The sequence below is a fragment of the Eucalyptus grandis genome, chromosome 2 (assembly GCF_016545825.1).
Source record: "Eucalyptus grandis isolate ANBG69807.140 chromosome 2, ASM1654582v1, whole genome shotgun sequence".
Taxonomy (NCBI): Eukaryota; Viridiplantae; Streptophyta; class Magnoliopsida; order Myrtales; family Myrtaceae; genus Eucalyptus; species Eucalyptus grandis.
The window spans coordinates 33,459,393-33,480,282 of NC_052613.1; the positions used below are offsets into that span (position 1 = coordinate 33,459,393).

At 40.4% G+C, this 20,890-nt stretch overlaps 1 protein-coding gene across 2 annotated transcripts; it reads right to left on the minus strand.

The window, feature by feature from the left end:
- Nucleotides 1–860: 860 nt before the first annotated feature.
- LOC104435252 (putative disease resistance protein At3g15700) lies at nucleotides 861–18,716 on the minus strand. 2 transcript variants are annotated; one of them, XM_039305902.1, is made up of 10 exons: nucleotides 14,610–15,420; nucleotides 14,405–14,536; nucleotides 12,349–13,960; nucleotides 11,969–12,117; nucleotides 11,822–11,892; nucleotides 11,593–11,683; nucleotides 11,443–11,513; nucleotides 2,403–5,896; nucleotides 1,382–2,131; nucleotides 861–1,249 (listed from the first exon to the last, which is right to left on the minus strand). In XM_039305902.1, the coding sequence occupies exons 8-10, from the start codon at nucleotides 4,320–4,322 to the stop codon at nucleotides 944–946; spliced, it is 2,976 nt and encodes a 991-aa protein (XP_039161836.1). In that variant the 5' UTR covers nucleotides 4,323–5,896; nucleotides 11,443–11,513; nucleotides 11,593–11,683; nucleotides 11,822–11,892; nucleotides 11,969–12,117; nucleotides 12,349–13,960; nucleotides 14,405–14,536; nucleotides 14,610–15,420; the 3' UTR covers nucleotides 861–943. The 2 variants fall into 2 exon arrangements, with proteins under 2 accessions (XP_039161836.1, XP_039161837.1); XM_039305903.1 differs by lacking the exons at nucleotides 861–1,249; nucleotides 1,382–2,131; nucleotides 14,610–15,420 and adding exons at nucleotides 15,450–15,523; nucleotides 16,094–16,206; nucleotides 18,695–18,716 and having other exon boundaries at nucleotides 4,012–5,896.
- Nucleotides 18,717–20,890: the final 2,174 nt, after the last annotated feature.

Sequence of the window (20,890 nt, forward strand, 5' to 3'; positions counted from 1 at the left end):
GAGAGGCAACGGAAGAGAGAGGGAGAGAGAGAGAAGGAAAATGGGACCACTTTCTTTCATTTTCTTTTCTTTTTCTTTAATCCTCACACATTACCACTAACACCCAGATGACCTCTCACAATCCACTCACCCAATCCTCCACAACCTCTTCCAATTTTACCTTCATTTTCCATTCGTGAAATTCAATTCTCGTACACTTAATTTAATCAATTCTCAATCAATTCCATTCAATCAGTTTCAATTAAATTAACCTACGTGGTCTCTACTTCTCATGACATTTCCCTCGAACGATCCAATCTTCGCATCCCGAAGATTCGATTAAAATCCACCTCTGATAAATTCCCGAACATAAATCGGCTTACTTTGATTTTTTCCGCCAAAAAATCTCTTTGTAAAAATCTTTCCTGGTATTTAGTCGACATTCCTAAAATGAATCGACTTGACGCTAACTTCCAATTAATCGGAGTTCAATTTCACTTAATTCAACTCAGCTGGCGACTTTTTTTAGTGCGTCCCTAATCTACCGGTAGCTTTTGAATTTTCGTGCACCGACTGTGGTTGATTATTCTCAAGCCACAAGTGCATCTTCGACACCTGAAGAACTCGATTATCGTAGAATCTCCTTGAGGTTTCGATTACGACACGGGGGAGTGCACAAACGACAAGAATCGTCCCAGTGTCGGCCGATGAGGATATTGCGATCGAGTGGAATCACCCACACTCTAATCATATATCTCGCGAATCGACTCTGTGCGATCTGTTCGATTCTCGACAAGTGTCGTAATGATCCCGCAGATTAATACAGTGAAAGCGATTCACATGAATTCCTGAGTATCATTGCGTTTAGATTCCTTAACGGCTTCACCTGATAGACTAGATTATCTCGTGAGTGGCCAACTCAGAGAAGAGAGCTATAGACGCGAAGATGAAATGCCCGACTTATTTAATTGAAACCAGAATTGGAAAATCGGGATGTCACACTGCTTCTTTCAGCTACTCTCTCCATCACACTGAGGCCCTCAAGTGTATAAATGCCTTCTATCAGATTGCATGACTCCACTGTCAAGGACTCCAAATAGTGAAGCAGCCTCTTCCACATAAACGAAGGAATAACATTCAAGAGGTTGTGACAATGCTTCACCTCAAGGACCTTTAGGCGGCAAATGTACTCGTAATCGATCTCATTCTCCCAAAATTCTCTTGATCGAACTCCTATTAGACGTAGGTCTTCTAATTTGGGAAATATGACCTACAGAAGCATCAACAAGCTAAAGTCACAATGAATGGCGTAGAAGCAAAGTAGCTTAGAATCTAGAGCATCACAAAGAAGAAACCAAATCACATGAGTAGCAATACACTGAGATAAAGGGAGGTCAAAAACCTTCTTGTCAAATAAGGAATATGGACCTTCATCAAAACCGGCATCTCCCTCATTCATCATCTCCACACATGGTGCCGATAGCCTCAATATGAATGTCTTGAATTCAGTGCACTCTAGAATTGAGAGATTTCTTAGGGAGGGAAACTCAAAGGCACAACTTCCAGAGCTAAAACTAACCAAGCTCTTAAGGGAACAAAGCTTCAATGTACATAGATGAGAGAACTTCACTGCCTTCAACTTTCGCTCTTCACCCTCTTCCATGGCAACTACTTCCTGCATGTTATTGCAACCAGAAATATCTAGCATCTCAAGTTCATGAAGAGTCCTCGCTGTGTCATGTGTGAAGAGATATCTCAAGTTGTGGCAATAGTGCAAGCTAACATTAGTCAGATTAGGAAAATAAAACGTTGCTTTTGTGTTGCTTGTCAAAATAGCATTCAGCCTTGGCAGGTGCCACAACTTCACTTCTTTTAAGTCTGAGAGGACGAGACCTTTTTGTCTTTCCTTAGAATTGACAGCGATGTGCTCCATTAATGCTTCCAAAGAGATACATTGGACCACCTCAATCCTTTTCAGGCTCTGGAACCTCTCTATTGAAGTTAATGGAAAAATATGAGAGAGATTTTCACAATCTCTGACAGTGATGGATGATAGTTTGCAGAATGATTCTTCAGGGAGTTCATTGTGCCATATCCTCCTTAGCCCGCACAATGATAAGAGTGTCAACTCCTCCAAGCTCGGGAAAAGAACCTGTATGAGAGGACCGTATGTTAGTTTTGTGGCCATGAACTACTAAAAGTCCTGATTTGGATGCCCTACTATGCTCTAATATGTTAATCTATTTTCAAGATGAGGTTGATTTCCCAAGATTATACCAATTGTCATAGAAGAAAATAGATGCATGGAGTAGCAAGAGGCTGTACAGGACATAAGAATATAGATATTGGTCATAAGACTACAGATATTGAGAATAATTTCTACGACAAACATAAAATAGAAAATCCCAAAGATATTTACACACATTTTGATTGAAGAGGGTAGGGGAGGACAAGCCAGAGTTGATACGACCAAATACTTGTTGTAAACCTGTATAAGCTGTCACTAATTGTTGCTTTCCTTCAAATGAAGAAAATGTCGTCATTTTGGGGCATCCAGATATCCTCAGTCTTATTAAGGATGGACAGTGAATACGGTACTTTCCTTGAGAGAATGTCCTGAGATTTGGTAATTTCTCAAGAGACAATGAGGTTAACAAAGGGAATTGTAAAGTGTAGGTGGTGGCGGCTTCCTTTGATTCTTCTTCTTGCACATCTATAATATCCTCCATCAGTGTACAACTTGCTATTTCTATTGTTTTTATTTGCTCGAGCGCTTTAAACATGGAAGAAGAAAAAAGAAACCTCAAGTTATCACAGTTTTGCACCTTCAAAGCCCTTAAGTTTCGGAAACAGAACATTCTTCTTGGATTGTTGCTGCATATGTGTCCCAAACTTGGTACGTCACTCAAGACTAATTTGGTCAATCGCGATAGAATCTCAACATCCCCACTAGCCGTCAATCCTTCAAGGTCGAATACTTCTCGTACTAACCGACATCTTTCAATAGTTATGGCCTCCAAATTCTGTAGCTTTACTAGTAAATTTGACGGGATGATGCTCAAAAGGAATGAGCAATCCACTACTTTCAGAAATTTTAGGTGGCTCATATCTGAGGGAGATTGAGAGTTCCATATCTCTTTCAATATGGGAAGTTCATCTCCATCTTCATCTGCCTTGGCATCTCCAATAATTTGTTGCATCGAGTGGCATCTGCTTATTTCAATCTCTTTTAGCTGCAAGAATATTCTCATCATGTAAAAAGGAAATAAATGTTTGATTTTACCACAATTATCCACTTTCATAGTGTTTAATTTGCTGAAAGATTCCAGGGCAAGACAACCATGATAAATCTTCTCCAAATTGTTTAGATTCTCAAGAAACAACGATTCCAACTTCGTAAATGTATTGCACTGGATATACTCTGCGGGGTGGACAATGTACTGAAGTGAGGGGCTATTTTGTACACGAAGATGCTTCAATTCTTGAAATCCATTGACGCACAAATCATTAATGCTGTCATTGCCATCTTGCAAACCATCCAAGTGGAGATTTTGCGTCATGCGCAAACATCTCTGTACCCACTCTTCGTCAAGAAGATTGCCTGAATCCAGCTTGAGCTTTAAAATTCTTTCGTCTATTTCTTCATCCGACCAATCCCAAACGTCCCCAATATAAATATCATAAGTGGTCAGATTCCCAAATGGCAGGTCTCCTAAGAGATTGGCGGAATGAGGAATAGAAATGAGCAAGGTGCTCAAATTTTTCATGTTATTTAACTCAGCCAGGCTGGCGTTGCTTCGCGTTGCTTGATCCTGATCCTCCCATTGATCAAAGCTGTCTGCCATACACAATATCTCTAATTTAACTAAGCTTCCTAGCACTCCAGGCTCAATAATTTTGAGGCCGGAGCACTTTGTCAACATCAAAATTCTTAATTCAGTCAATCCACCTATCTCTTTGGGCAGCCGAGCGATTGAAGATTTATAAAAACTCAGGCACTGCAATCCTTTTAGCTTTCCAAGGATAGTCACATCCTCTAGATGGTAATTATCAAGACATAGCGACTTGAGGTTTTCGAGGAACTCAATCGACGAAGGTAGAGAGGTGACAGATAGGCCAGTCAGGTCCAAGACTTGGAGCTTCTCCATAGACTCGAAAAATGACTTGGGAATTTGGAGAGATGAGTTGCCTTCAAATAATAGAAGCATTCTTAAGTTTGGGCAGTCCAATTTTTTCAGGTAGCTTATCAATGCCAACAAAAGGAATGGATATCGCAGTGCATTTTGTGAGCTCATCCTTGGACCAGTCTTTAAATCCATAATCCTTCCTCGCGACCAAGGCATTCCATTCCATGGAAGCTATAGAGATGCCCTTGTCAACAAATATGTCATGCATTTTTATCTCTGTTGGGTCATCACTATATAGTAGCAAAGAAGAGTCTTGCAGGATACGAAGATCCTCTTGCAACCTATCGATAGCGTTTTGGATGGTCTTGCTGAATTTTTTAAATAAATCCAAGCCTATGCAGTACATAAGGGAATCCCCAAATGCAATTCTCCCAGAGGCTAGAGCAAAAATTTTGAACAATGATTTGATCCTCTCATCTTTCAAGTCATTGTAACTTAGTTCTACTATTGATTTTACATCTGACCCTTCTATATTGGTCAGAGCATTCCTCCATTCAGCCAAATCTCCATGCTTTAGCCTTTTTGCCACCGGGATAATCAAAAGAGGCAAGCCTCCACATTTTTGGACCACTCCATCTATGAAGCATCTAACCTCAAGATCGTTAATTCTTTCCCCTACCGTCCTTTCAAAAAGTTTTCGTGCTTCTCCATCCTCTAACTCATTGACTCGAAATTGTCGATCGGAGCCCATGTCCAAGCACAAAACATCTCGGTATCTAGATGTTAGCAACAACTTGCAGCCTCTTACTTTATTATCATCTACGCAAGGGATTCCAACTTCCTTTAACTCTAACTTCTTCCACAGATTATCTAAAATTATGAGAATCTTTTTCTCAGAATCACTCTCCAACCTCTTAGACAAATGATCTGCTCTCCTGCGAACAGGTTCATCATTTGTTAGCTTGAGACCCAGTGCATAAGCGATTTCTCCTTGAATTTCTTTTATATTTGGATTGCGTGATACATTTGCCATGACAACCACATCAAAGAACTTCTCTTCTTTAACTCGCCTTTCGATGTCCTCCAAAAGCTTGGATTTGCCAACCCCACCTAGTCCATACACCCCAATCACACAGACCTTGTCGTCAACCACAGCCTTCATTACATCCTCCATGATTTTGGCCCTAGACTCCAAGACATCTTCTTTGTTGTCAACAGATCTTGCAGTGGAAGTGGCAGCGGTGACAATTCCTATCGGCGTATTCTCATGGTAGACCTTCTGGAAGTTACTATTTCGGCTTTTCTCATAGAGTCCACGAATGACTTGAGTCATCTTCTTCACCTTCTCACCAATTGCATGGCGCGCCAAGGGGTTGGGAAGCCAACCATGGAAGCAAGCGTACTTTGCACTTTTGTCACGTTTTAACAGGTTTTCTGCTTCCTCGGCCTCCTCCTTCGCACTGTCCAGCCAATCCCTAACGTCAGTGTGTACAACTTTTCCGTCATACACGGCTTCATTGACAGAGCCCTGCACCCTTTCCCTTGCCATCTCCAGCTCCGCAACTCCATTTTCGAGATCTTCCACGTAGCTTTTGTGCAACAGCACATACCCAAATTGACGTCCGATGGGAGCAAACAAGTACTCACCGAGTTTTGCCACAAGATTCGCTGCAACGTTGGCCAAAAAAGCCCCGGCCATTTCTTCCTTCTTTTCTAGAAATTTTTCCCCTCCTTTTTTTCCCTCTTGCTGTGTCTCCTTGCTTGTGCTTAAACAAAGTGCGCGAAGAAAACTGAACAGAGAACAGAAGTAATCATTGGATGCGAAACCAGAGAGACAGAGAGAGATGGGGGAGAGAATGCCTTGAGTGTACGGAAGCGAGAGCAAATGTAAATAAACAGAGCGAGGAATATCAACCAGAGCAATTTAGAATGTACAGTTAAATGGGAAAAAACCGGGTCGCTCCTTGGCTCACCGCACTAAATAACACGTCACTGGTCTACGTGGACAATTTCCAGATAATCTTACGTGGACAACCAACATGTTACTGGTCTACCACGTAGACAATAGGGATGACTCTTTGAGGGCTCCGACAAATTTTGCAGTCTCCATCACAATTACATGCTCTCCCAGTTTTTACCCAAATTTAGATATAAACCATTAGGAAGAAACATTACATCATAATGTCGATTTTTTTAAATACCAACAGTTGGAATTATTTAGAATTTTTCCTCAGTTATTTTAAAGATTAAAGCATTTCTTTTGTTTTCAGGGCTTTGCGAAAAAAGAATTACTTTTTAAAAAGACGGTGAACAAATAAAAACTTGAACACTGGCAATGAGAAAATATTGCATGCAACACTGACGCGCGGTTAGATTTGCACAAGTCTATTCACCGATGGACACGTGTCTCACGTCGGGCCCACTATCAAAACATTTCGAAAGTCTTTCTCTCGATCCCTACTCACGCGACAACTCTGCTCCCATGCGGTCGGCCCAGGAAGTGCTCCCGGCCGCCGCCATGTGGGGAGGGACTGCACGTTCCCGGCGAGGGCCTCGCGGAACATGCTGGACACGTGGAGGCCAGCGTGGAAGAGGCTGGCGCGAGTGGGGTCATTGACGCGGCTTGGGTGGTTCTACTTCTCGAGGCGCACATGGAAGATCATCTCGGCGATGAACTGGTGGTTGGAGACGCGGGGGCACATGTCGGTGTAGATGTTGAGGGGGTGGCAGCGGAGGAGGAGGTTGGAATTGAACTTTCGGAGGGGGGTGGGGTTTGGATGTAGACGGTGGCGCGTGAGCTGCACGAGGGGGCGTTGTGAAGAGTGAGGTTGATCGTGGGAGGTATTGTAATGTCGGGGTGGATGGGATCGAAGCGAAAGTAGAGGAGGAGGAACCAGAGAGCGAAGAACGAAGAGAGGAAGAGAGCGGGCTTGAGCTTCGAGGTCTGATCTTGTGGTGTTCGGAGGATTTGGGCTTGTCCGCTGGCGTCCATGGCTGTATATGTCTCAGCTTTCTTGAAGTCATCTTCACAGACGGAGACAGAGAAGGAGAGAGAAGGGAGGATTGAAATGGAGATCTTCTGGTAATGGGGCCGACGCGAGACACGTGTCAATTGTTAATAAATTTGTGCAAATCTGACGTGGCATCATTGTTGCACATAATATTTTCTCACTCCGTGCATCAAGCAACACGTAACCGGACAATTTGAAGATGATTGTATGTGCACAAGGAGCCCGTTGTTGGTTTTTTTTTTTTTTTTTTTTTGAGAATTCCAAATAAAAAACCGAAACACCATCATTTTTCAAATAAAGACTTGAAGTAAATCTTATTTCAAATAAATAGTTGAAGTATCCTCATTTTTTTTCAAATAAGGATTTGACCTCACAAGCTACTTAAGGGCCTTTTTTTATCATTATAATTTTTTTATTATTTTCTTTCCTTTTTCTTTATTTTTTCATTTTTTTTATAAGAAAACAAAGGACTAAAACTAAAAAAAGCAGACAATTTTTTTTTTTTTAAATAAAAGCGAGAGGTAACCCTAGCCCTCTTGCTTGTGGCCACCATCCTATCGCGGCCCTTCTCTCAATTCTAGCGTGGGTCAGTAGGCTCTTGCCGAGGTAGGGAGGGCTACTAGTCCTCCCATGTTGCTTTTTTTTTTCTTTATTTTATGAATTTTAGCCTTTTTTTTTTTTTTTTTTTGAGTTTTCTAAAGAAAAAAATGAAAAAAGATGAAGGATAAAATGCCCTTGACCAGCTGGTGAGGCTAGGCCTTCTTTTGAGATTGAGACGGTCACTTCAAATTCTTACTCGAAGAAAGATCTATTTTAGGCTCTTATTTAATAAAATTGGAGCATTTTCGACCTTTATTTAAAATAAGATTCATTTCAAATCCTCATTTGAGAAATTAGATGACATTTTGAGCTCTTATCTAAAATTTTCTCCTTTTTTGGGGGCAGTTGAATCATGTAATTGGTTTACCATGTGCAATAGAAGGCTAATCCTTTCCTTTTCAATCTCTGCCGTCTTCCGACCCAAAAAAAAAAAAAATCTCTGTTGTATCAGTTTTCTTTATTTTATGTTTCTTGAAAATGGGGAAGACAATTTATATTTCTTGAAAATGAGGATGACTCTTTCAGGGCTGCAACAAAATTTGCAGTCTCGATCACAATTCCATGCAGAGAAAGTTCAAGTGTGTTCCACTTTAAATCCAAAAGCATGAGGAGAAATATTACATGCATATTGTCGTTCTTTTAAGTATTGACAGTTAGAATTATTTAGAACATTTTGTCAATATTTTAAAGCTTAAACCATTTCTTTCATTTTCAGGATTTTGCAGGAAAGCAAGTAGCACTCTTTTAAAAAAAAAGTGAACAAATAACATTTGACGGCCGGTAAATGTTTGGATGTCTGTACCATCCACCCTCTGGATTTGAATAGAAAATATTGGATGCTCCTGGAGCCTGTCACTTGTCTGAGTGGGCCGATTTTTCAGATTTCTCCCTCATCTGTCCTATTCCACATCCAATTTCGACACTCCATTAACGGCGAACAAGGATTTTCTCATGTTTTGATACAGTTGGGAGGCTGTTGCGGGTCTTAAGGGCCGCCGAAAATGAAGTCAGAGACCTTCGCCACCCGTCGCGGCCCCACCAACCGGTAGCGAGCCCGGCGACGCGCTGTTCTCCAAATCTGGATTTCCGGATCCAGGTCTGAACGAGCGGCTCGTGAGCGATGCCGACACTGGTCCAGGGTCGTCAGCGACATCGTTTGGCCATATTTGGAAAGAGCAAGTTGTTAACAAAGAGGGCTGGGTTTCAATGACTGCGGTGGGTTGGAATGTTATTTAAAGTTCTCTCATAACTGATGGGCCAACTTCAGAAAAAAAAAAAGAACATGTATTTACATTAAAAGAAAAAAAACGAGTATTCTTTCTAGACGAACAAACATGGCCACTATCATCTTTTCCAACTAACTTACATGGCAAATGGCGCTCACGTGGTAAGCTGACTTAACGTGTTTTTATTATTGAAGAAGGCAAAAGAAGGTGGTTTTGAACATAAAACAAAATGATTTTTATCAAAGAGAAACGGAAAAAGAAAAAAAAGAAAAAGAGTAACAGAATCTTGAAGCAAAGGCAAATGTCACATTTTTCTTCTCTCTTCTCTTCAATTTGCAGAGATACAAACACAAAAACAATATATAGCGAACAAGAGGAATGATTCAAGGGAAGAAAAGGTTATAAATCGGATGTTATCCCTACGACAGTGAGCATTAATCAAACAGTTTCAAAAGATGTGGAGGATTTCCCCTCAATGCGCCACAAATTTAAATACACAAGGAGAGGTCTAGAAAATGGGCGACTGACATGAATTATTTTTGCGATTTTATTTAAATTTAAATACAGTTTCAAAAGATGTGGAGGATTTCCTTTCCTTTTATTTTCTTTATTTTTTTCTTTATCCACCAGACGCTGGGTGGAAAGCTGATGAAGGAAAAAAAAAGAAAAAATAAATAATTCAAAAATTTATAAAAATCATTTACAGCGAAAATTGACTAGATACTACATTGAGAAATTGTTAAAAATTTTAGAATTAAATTAGAAAGGTAAAAATTGAATTAGTAATCGTGTATTTTTTAAAAATTCTTTTGACAATTTTTCTTTTTCTCAGTTTTTAGCGATAAAAAACCACCGATCCAGCCAACAGGTAAGCGGTGTTTATCACATTAGTTGCCACGTAGGTTTATTTGGATAGAAAATATTACAGTGGTCATCTCTATCTCTCGACTCAGAGTAAGTGCTATTTTAGAAGACATTTAAAAAGGGGATCATTTCTGTCCCTTTTGATTTTATACAAAATTTTATGGATTCGGAATTTTCATCTAAGAAACCTTCTCGTCCTAAATAAAGAAAATGATAATTTTGATTTGTCCTTATCTAATGATATTAAAATCATGGAGTACCTAAATTTCTAAAGTTGACTGATCTATATGAATAAATGTAAATACCACATTGATGTACATCCGGACTAATCAAATACTTCCCGAAAGCGTTTTGTAGGAAGAGATATAGGAAAACTCGTGTTCATGGTTTCTAAAAGATGAACAAAAATGTAGCGTAATACATGGGGAATTGAATGTGGAAATCAACTTAATTTTTTTAAACACTTAAAAAGTGCTCTGCAATACTAGTTTTCGTTAGGTTGGAGAAATGTTCCATCATGAAAGGAGTTATGAAGCGTGCCCAAGAAAAAAAAGTCACAATTTCTTTGCAATTGGAACTCGTAGGCGTGAGGAAACTTTCAAACCAAGTGATGCTATGGTCAACCTTCGGCAATCGAAAGAAATATGCTTTCAAATTGGTCTTTCGCTAATAGTTGGTCTTTTGACGCTGTACTCGGCACTTAGGTCTTTGGTAAAAAAGGAATCGTACGTACATTAGAGACAATGTATTCATGCAGGAAATTATGGGGGTGATGTGGTCCTGTGAGGTAAGACGTTATCCGCAAACCCATCCCATTTAATAAGGACACTTTTTTTATTAATGAGCAATAATTTACATTAGCTCTCCATAGGATGCCCCTTTCTCACTTAAAAATGTGTGGGAAAAGACTAATATTTTATTATTAATTACTTCATCGCCATATATATTTTCTCATACTAAAATGAATTTATTTATTAATTAGTCTATGTATGAAAATATATAGCTAGTCTGACGGGTCATAGTTACGAATCTCTCTCTGCGCACTTCCAAATCAGTAATCCGTTTGTGGATCCTCTCACATAGTATAAAGGACTAAGCAGTGTTAGAGCAACGATGTCCAAATCCCTGTGGATATAACTTTCATATACCCTTGCACTTTATTTTGACATCATCGGATGAAGCTTTAGTAGATTAAGAGCGAGCTCATCCAGTAAAGAAATTTTTGTGTATAGATGCGAGAACCAAAGTTGAGGTCCCTTAAGTAAAGATTCTCGCCTATCTACCTTTTAAAGTCAACCATTTCGGTGGTCAAAGGTAAATGTTTCGAGAACTGCTCTAGAGTGAGGATTGGTATGCAATTCCACCATGTCCAAACAAACCAACAGTTCATACCGATGGGTTCTGGATACAATGAATGTATTAAGAAAAAGAAGCAACATGTGTGACGATTATTTTTAGAAGGTAATGTGAATTTATATGCTTTAAAGGATGTAAAGTGTCCTGCAATGAGTAAAACTCAAATGCTTTTCATCTAATCAATTATAATAAACTAGAGAATGAAGGTGTGGCTTTTCTAGAGAAGCAATATAGAGATAAAATTTACTATAATGGGATTTGTGTTTTAGAATAAGTTACCTTGAAATAGATCAAGTCATGTCTGAGTCTCAAAAGGCAATACGATCGGAGGATTAGCTTCACGCCTCAACCTATAGTCATCAAAGTAACCATCTCAGAACAAGAAGGAGCATCTAAATGATATCTTAGGATTTGCATGGTGTTTCTTACCAATGCGGTTTCTCCTCTTCAAGCACAAGCCAAACAAAGCTTTACTTCTTCTCTTGCCCCAAAGGATGAGAAAGTAATATGTGAATTTGTACTGCGCAACAAGTAAAACTCAAATATTTTTCATACCATCAATTATAATAAAACTAAAGAATGAAGGTGGGGCTTTTATGGAGGAGCAATGTAGAGATGAAATTTACTATAATGAGTTTTGTGTTTCAGAATAAGTTACCTTGAAACAGATCAAGTCATGTCCAAATCTTGAAATGCAATACGGTCGGGCGATTAGCTTCACACCTTAACCTATAGTCATCAAAGCAAATATCTCAGAACAAGAAGTGTATGAGTGATTTCTCAAGATCAGTGTGGTGTTTCTTACCAATGCAGTTTCTCTTCTTCAAGCACAAGTGAAACAAAGCTTTACTTCTTCTCTTGCCCCCAAAAGATGAAAAAGTAATTTGTGAATCCGAATGCTTTTAGATGATGTAGAGTGTCACGCGAACAAGTAAAACTCAAATGTTTTCCATCCTGCCAAATTTTAATAAACAAGAAAATGAAGGTGGGCTTTTCTAGAGGAGAAATGTAGAGATGAAATTTACTATATTGAGAATTGCGTTTCAGAATAAATTTTATTGAAACAGATCAAATTGTGTCCGAATCTCAAAAAGAAATACAGTTGGAGGATTACCTTCATGCCTCAGTCTAGAGTCAGCAAAGTAAATAACTCAAAACAAAAAGAAGTCTCGGTGATTTTCTTACCGGCGTGATTTCTCCACTTCAAGCACAAGCCCTCGTCTCCTAAAGTAAGCTCGAATTCTTCTCTTGCCCCGAAGGTTGAACCAGAAACGCTTGGTATATACGAACTCTTGTGATGGTTGCTTTTTCCAAAATGAGGCAAATTTACTTCTTTAACCCTTACCTTTTTGACCAAGACTTCAAAAACAATCCCTTCCTCTTAATTAGCCTCTAGATTTTAAGGATGTTTTCTTGGGTCATTTTTGTGATTGGCCCACGTGGCCACAGATGTCAAAGTGAAAAGAACATTTAAGAATGATGAACGATGAGGACCGAACACATCACGTGGTCCTCCACAGTTTCTCTTCCTCCATGATTGTCCTTTTCTTGTACGATCAACAGCAACATGTGCGTTTGCTGTGTTCAGAAAATTTAAAAAAAAAAGAAAAGAAAGAGAGAACAATGACGAGTGTATTTCTCATGGTTTTGTTCCTTCATCTACGCGTCGATCGCGAACGCTTCAAATGCCAAAAATGAGTTTTGATTGAAAACGGAAACACGCATATTGAAGCACATCTGTACCCAGTTCAATGGTTTTCTCCAATCTCCTCCACCTCCTCTCCTTCTATCTTTCCACCGCCATTCACGTCCTCAAGAACCTGCTCTCACATTTCATGACCTTCACAAGACGCCACTTCTTATCGCTCATTGGTACATTCCTGTCGCAAACCCTCAGTCCATGCCCAAGCTGTCATTGTCGATGAAGAAGAACATGGTGAACAGAAAAGAAAAAGAAAAGTAAGAAACAGAAATAAAAACGGTTATTGACATTCAATGGCAAATGATTGATTATGTTATGAAAAGATGTAAAGTGAAGATTGTATAACAATTTTTAACCAATGAAGTGGAGGATATTCAAGCCAAGGCCAAGTTCTCTCTGGAATGACGAGCTCCTCTCTACCATCTGGGTAGGTCTTCCATCTTCAAGGTAAGATTTGCTTCCTCCCATTGTCGAATGATGATTACCCCTCTACCGACTGAGTAGCTTTCCCCCATTTACACGACTGAGAAATTTTCCCCAAAATGAAAAACCTAAAAAACCCAATCGAAACCCAGATGGCTCATTCAAAAAAACCCCGTTAATCCCACCCACGACAAAACCCTAATGCCCATCCATTTCTGATCGGTTGTGCTTGTTCATCGCAATCCACCAGATTAATGTTCCATTTCACCTGACATACACTAAACCCTTAGTGAGCTCCCTTCAATCGGTCTATTCTAATGATGACCCTCCTGCTGGTTCCAAAGTGTAAACGCCAGCTATTGCGACAAACCTGAGATTCTCATTCTGGTAAAAAAGAAATGGCAAGTCAGCTTGAGGAAGAAAGGCGTGTAGCTGCCCTGTGCAGAAGTCTCGGTGAGTTATGGTCTGAGGTTGATGTAGTGGATATAAGAAGCGCTGTCTCAGAAGAAAAACTGATAGAATGCCGTAAAACAGTGTTCAGGAAATTGTATTCAAGGCCGAATGTGAATTTTACAGCTTTTGTGAATACGATGAAAAGAGTTTGGAGGGTAGAAAATGTTACCTGCACTCAGCTGCAACCAGGTTACTTCTCCTTTGCTTTTCAGTCAGAATCTGAAAAACAGAGGGTATTAGATACTGGACCGTGGTGCTTCTCCGGTAATTTACTTATACTACAACAATGTGACCCTGATACTCCTGAGATGTGCTATGAATTCACTCATTGTGCTTTCTGGGTTAATCTCTACGGCCTCCCTTTTGGGAGGGTTACTAATGAAATCACCAGGGACATAGCTTCTAAAATAGGGGAAGTACTTGAAGTGAAGATAGAAGCAAAAGGTAACAGTCATTACAAGATTGGAAAGGCGAAGGTGAAACTGAATCTGGAAAATCCACTGAAAACAGGAGTCATTGTTAATCTGGAGAGGAAGAAATTATGGGTAGAGTTTAAATATGAGCGACTCCCACATTATTGCTACTCATGTGGTAAAATTGGACATTATGCCACCTACTGTAAAGAAATACCTTATGAGAAATCAGAGCTGGCAGAAGACTTACCGGGAAAATTTGGAAATTGGCTCCGAGCGGATGTAAATGAACTCAGCCCTTATGGTAAGATTTTCTATGGAAAACATGAGGCAATCCTAGAAGAAACTGAGATAGTGCCAGAAACTCCTATACAATCGCTTCCTGCAAATGACAAACAGCAGCCAAATCAGAATTTGAACACCAGTTGGGAACAGCTGCATGCAAACCAACCCACCCAAGAGGAGAACAGCATGCCCACAGAGCATTCAACACTACAAATTTCGGGAGAGAAAAGCCCACAAAAGAGAGGAAGCTATTGCATTGATGAAGAATTAGCTATAGTTCTTTATGAGGAGCAAAAAAAGGAAGCAGAAGTCGATATGATAGAGATCTCAGCAAAAGGAAAAGGGCTGATGAGGAATAAATCCAAAGGCACCAAACAACCCACAGTCAAAAAAGGCAAGCGGTTCTGTCCATATGGTGCGCAAAGCTCAAAACCAGTAGATATAGAAAATATACAGCTGGTAGATACCCCAATCAACGTGGTGGAGAAGTCCTGTCAGTGGGCTCTGGTGGCTAGCCCTAATAAGCCACCAAACAGACCATGAAACTACTGAGTTGGAATTGTCAGGGGTTGGGCACACCCCTGACAATTCAGGCCTTGCGAGTCCTTGTGACTCAGGAACGGCCCAGTATTATATTTCTAATGGAGACAAAAAATCAGGAGCAGAAAGTGCATCGAATAAGGAGGAGGTTGAAATTTCAGAATAGTTTCTTGGTGAATCCAGAAGGAATCGCAGGGGGTTTGGCAATTTTTTGGGATGATCAGGTAGTACTAACAATTGACTCATTCTCAAACCATCATATAAATGCACAATGCCAACTCAACGAGAACAGACAGCTAATGCAAGTGACCTTTATACACGCTCCAAATGACTTCCAAGAAAGAGTGCAGCTATGGGAGGTTATTCATAGAGAAAGCAGAAATCATCATCTACCTTGGCTTTGCATGGGGGATTTCAACGAAATTTTGTATCAATGGGAAAAAGTGGGCAGAAAATGAGCTGAAAATTACCGGTTAACAGCCTTCAGGGAGTTCCTCAGCCAATGCGCCTTAATGGATTTGGAAACCAAGGGATGTGCATTTACCTGGACAAATAATCGGGAAGGAGATCAATTAGTGAAAGAGCGACTAGACAGGGGATTATGCAATCTTGATTGGCGAATAGCTTATCCTAATGTTGAGTGCATAGCACTACCAGCAATAGGGTCCGATCACAGCCCTATTACATTATCTCTAAACTCGCAGAAAGAACGAAAGGGGAGGAGTTTTCGATATGAAGCATTCTGGTCTGATGATGAGGTGTGTGCGATTAGTAAAGCAAGTATGGGCTGAAAATGAACAACAAAGTTATAATATAGTGGAAAAGCTAACGACGGTGGCCAAACAGCTTGGCAAAGTGGAGTAAAAACAGATTTCATAACGCAAAGAAGAGAATTGAGGAGCTTAAAATGAATTGCAAAGGCTGACCAATGGACATGCAGTGTTTACAGAAAGGGAGCAAGCTAAGCGGATAAAGCAGGAAATTGAAAAGCTCTGGTTGCGGGAAAAATGTATTGGGGCATGCGCTCAAGAATTAACTGGTTGAAATGGGGAGATAGAAATACCAAGTTTTTCCATGCAACTACTATCCATAGAAGAAATAGAAATAAAATTACCTTGCTGCAAAACGCAGCAGGAGAATGGGTGAAAGAGGAGCAGCCATTGAAGGACATGACGGAAGCTTTCTTCAAAAATCTTTACTTGTCAGCGGGGGCTCGCCATTTTCAGCCTATCATTCAACAAATACCAACCACAGTTGATGAAATGATGAACCGAGGCTAGTAAAATCTGTGACAATGGAGGAAATTACCGAAGCCATGCAACAATTAGGAGCTAATAAAGCCCCCTGCCCGGATGGGCTCAATGGGCTGTTTTACCGAAATCACCGGCCGGACATAAGTCGACAATTTTCAGCGAGGTTCAGAATTTTTTTGAAACAGACACTTGAATCCTAGCCTAAACAGAACCCAAATCACCCTTATTCCCAAAACTCCAAACCCAGAAAAGCTTGAACACTTCCGTCCCATAAGCCTCTCGCAACTTTGTATACAAAATCATCTCAAAAGTAATAACGAATGTGCTCAAACCCTTGCTACCTAGCCTTATTGCTGAAGAACAAAGTGCCTTTGTGGGGGGGCGACAAATCCAAGATAATATATTGATAGTACAAGAGGTATTACACAAGTTGCGTACACGGGAGAGGAAGAGTAAGTTCCAAGCTATCCTAAAGCTTGATATGCAAAAAGCATATGACAGAATTGAATGGGATTTCTTACAAGAATGCTTGTCTAAGATGGGATTTTGCAATCAATGGGTACAATGGGTAATGCAATGCGTGTCCACGGTTTCTTTCAGCATCAACTTCAATGGAGAGCCTCTACCTTTCTTCAAACCATCTAGAGGGCTTCGGCAAGGTGACCCACTCTCCCCTTATCTATTCATTTTAGTGGCCAACGTCCTATCTCATCTAATGAAACAAGCAGTTGCGGATGGTACTCTTCGAGGAATAAAACTAAACAGAAGCTGCCCTACTTTATCACACTTGCTCTTTGCGGATGATTCCATTTTCTTTCTTCATGGCACTGTATTGGAATGTCAGAATTTGGCAGGTATCCTACATCAATATTGTTTTGCGACAGGAAAGGCTATTAATCTTAACAAATAAGGTATCTATTTCGGCAAGAGTTGTCCAACGAGTCTGAGAAGAAATATGGCTGAAGAGCTAAGAGTCCCAGAAATAAATAAAACAGGGAAGTACTTAGGTATTCCCTCGGATTGGGGAGTTTCAAAAAAAGACATCTTTGCATGGATTCTTGCCAGAGTAAACAAGAAGTTAGAAAGTTGGAAGGATAATCTGCTGTCTAAATCAGGAAAGGAGATCCTAATCAAATCAGTGGTGCAAGCCATTCCTCAATACGCTATGTCCATTTTCAAAATCCCAGTGTCGATATGTAAAGCTATCGAAAGGAAGATTGCAAATTTCTGGTGGCGGAATGGAACCAAAGCTGCTGGAATTCACTGGAAAAAGTGGGACAACTTAAAACTCAGCAAGGAGGAAGGTGGCCTCGGTTTTAAAGACCTCCTAGATTTTAACAAGGCGATGCTAGGGAAGCAAGCATGGCGAATATCTCAGCAACCTTCCTCCATTCTAAGCCAACTAATGAAGGGCCTCTATTATCCACAATGTGACTTTTGGAAAGCAGGAAAAGGGTCCCGGCCTTCATGGGGGTGGAATAGTATCATTTTGGGGAGAGACTCTATAGCTCCTCAAATTATGTGGAACGTTGGCAACGGACAGCTTATTTCGGTGAGAAACGATAAATGGTTAAAAAGCGGACCAATTGGCAGGCCAGCTACAAGATATGAGCCAGAGAAAGTGGGAGCTCTCATAGACCAAAAGGAAGGAAAATGGAACGAGGAGTTGATAAGGCTGTTGTTCGATGACCAACGAGTTCAGGAAATCCTTGAAACCCCAATAGGATCACCTAATTCAACTGATAAAATGGTGTGGACAAAGAACAACAGGGATTTATTCGGTTAAAAGCGGATATCTTTTTATCGAAATCAAGTAGCACATCGGTATACACAACAAAGATCTTCCTCTCACCAAGCAAAACCAGACCTCTGGAAATGTATTTGGAAATCTAAAACTCTACCCGAGCAAAACATTCTTATGGAATGCTTGCCACAATGCACTATCTACAAAGTGGAAAACTTGCACAGACGGAGAATTGTACCGATCCGCTATGCCCAATTTGCAAAAACGAAGCCGAGTCCACCGAGCATGCCTTCCGCTCCGTCCTTGACAGTCAAGATATGGCGAGATAACCCCCTGCACATTCACATATCGAGACTCGGGTTAACAAGACTTGACGAATGGCTCTATTCACAAATAGAAAATCCAATCAGTGCGTAAAAGTTCGACCTAATCGCCACTACTAAGTGGTGTATTTGGAAAGACCGAAACCGGTTCATTTTCGAGCACCACCCTCTGTATCCGCACCAGACCCTGTCCAAAGCAATAGCCTTATATGAAAACTACACATCATGCAACAAAAAAGCCACAGAAACAACGCTCAAAGACACCCACAAGCAAAGATGGCAACCGCCGAACAAGGATGCCCTAAGCATTAACATAGACTCGTCCTTCATCAGTGAGGAAATCACAGAACCAGACCAGGAGGGGAGTAGAGAAGCGGCCGAAACTGGATCCATACCAGATCTGGAGGAAAACAGGGGCGAGTCTCATGTATGTGATGCCGGGAATGAGGGATCTGCACAAGATATGGAGGAGACCCAAGTGGAGAGAACGACTATACACTGCGGGAACAGAGGTGCGGCCGTGAACGGGGTGCACGTGGAGAGGCAAAGGGAACGAGAGGTGCTCATCGCGTGGATCGACGAGGCGAGGCCGCGAACAGGGGCGCGAGAGGTGAGGCCTTGTACGGAGACGAAAGAGACTTCTCTACTACCCGGACGGACGGCTATATGCACGAACAGGAGGAGATCAGAGACGCAGACCCTCATCCAATCGAACAACCTCGCTTCGGGGTGAGCTTAGAGGAGAGGCCACGAACAGAACGCAAGAAGAGAGGTCGCGAACGCAGGAGCCATCGCCCGTCTCTGTCGCGACTCTTGGGGCCGCTTGGTTGCTGGATTCTCCAAAGTCGTCGATGTCTCCTCACCAAACACGCCGAAGCCCTTGCCCTTTTGGAAACCCTAGCTTTCCTTTCCCCCGAAGCTCATAGAACCCTCCAAGTACATTCTCGACAGCTTGTTACTCGTGCAAGCGGTTCACGAACAGCTAGAACCAACGTGGGAAGTCGCAGAGTGGTGGACCGGATCCGAGAAAAGCTAAAACAATTTTCGGGCCTGACTTTGGCCCACCGCAGCGGGGAGTCCAATAGGCCTGCAGACTGGACAGCAAGAGCACAAAGAAAGAACTACCTCCCTCGAAACTGGGTAACCAACCCCCCAAGTGCCTTAGTTGATTTACTATGTGCCGATGTTTCTGATGTTATTGCTCCGAACTTATCAAAGTAAATGAATATCTTGCATTTCGACAAAAAAAAAAGAAAAAAGTGGAGGATATTCAAGGGATCGTAACTGATTATGGATAGGGATGCGGAGTTGAAAATAACTATGATTTGTACAAGATTATATAAAGCCAAGCATGACCAGTTTTAGAGCATCCGCAATCAATGAATGCTTACACAATTTATCAATTTCAATTTATCAATTTATTAGTTATATTTTCTATTCTTTAAATTAGCTTTTATCTTTGTTTAGAGTTAGTGATAATTATTACGCAAATTCATGTTACCATATCAGTACCGTTGACGGCACTGTAGCAATACTATTCATAACCATAGCAATATTGTAGCTCACCGTAGCATTGTAGTAGTTTCCTCTCTGAATCGCCATAGTCTGCTTTTTCAGATTTGGCGGAAGTTAAAGGTTTTAGACAATACATGACTAGTTTCTCCTATAAACTTTGAGTCCTTCAACTTTAACCTATGCTATGAAACCTCCCGATTAAAAATACTGTTGAGATATCATCTTCCTCACATGGAAAGACAAAAGGCAAATAGAATTTCAAGTAATTCGAATGGGCCACTAAATATTTCCCATATGAGCTTGATTGCAAGGGTAGTAGCAAGTCATGATCATCAAAGGTAAGAAAACACAAACGTTTGAATTCTAGCGCAAACATAAGGTCGTCCAATGCATTCATTTTATTTTTCCTGAACTTCAGGGATAGAGCGATTTGGAGATTACAAGACAGCTACTACACATGAACATCAAAGGTAAGAAAAGACAAACGTTTATCTTTATATAGTCCTACTTCAGGACAAAACCAAAAATTCAGTCGATCCATAACCAGGAAAATGTGACATAGAATTGCAGTCAGAGACATTGTAAATCTATAACCAGGAAACGCCGTGCATGGACGTGGCTTCACACATAATGCTTGGAGGGGAAAAAAGAAGCAAAGATTGGGAAAAAAAACAATGATTGCGAAAATACATAAAGGAGTATCAAAAGACGTGCTAAATTAATATTTATGTATCTCATTTTTGTTGGTGAAGCAATATGAAGACACATGTTTTTGTTTCATAACTTTTTCGAAATCATAGGCAACTTTTTTTTGTTGACTTTCTATTGATTTCCATTATTTTAATAACATTTTTTATAATTTGTAAAATACGTGCTTATCAGATTTTTTTGTTTATCAGGTTGTTTATTGTGAGAATATTGAAGATATAATACTGAAACCCTTTTAAAAACTCATGCAAAAGCTTATTGTATAGTTGACTTCGAAATTTATTTTCACCAGTTATAAAGTAATAGAAAATTTGTAAAGTCATAAAACTTTCACCTATTTAAATATCGTATCAAGTATTTTGCAAAGA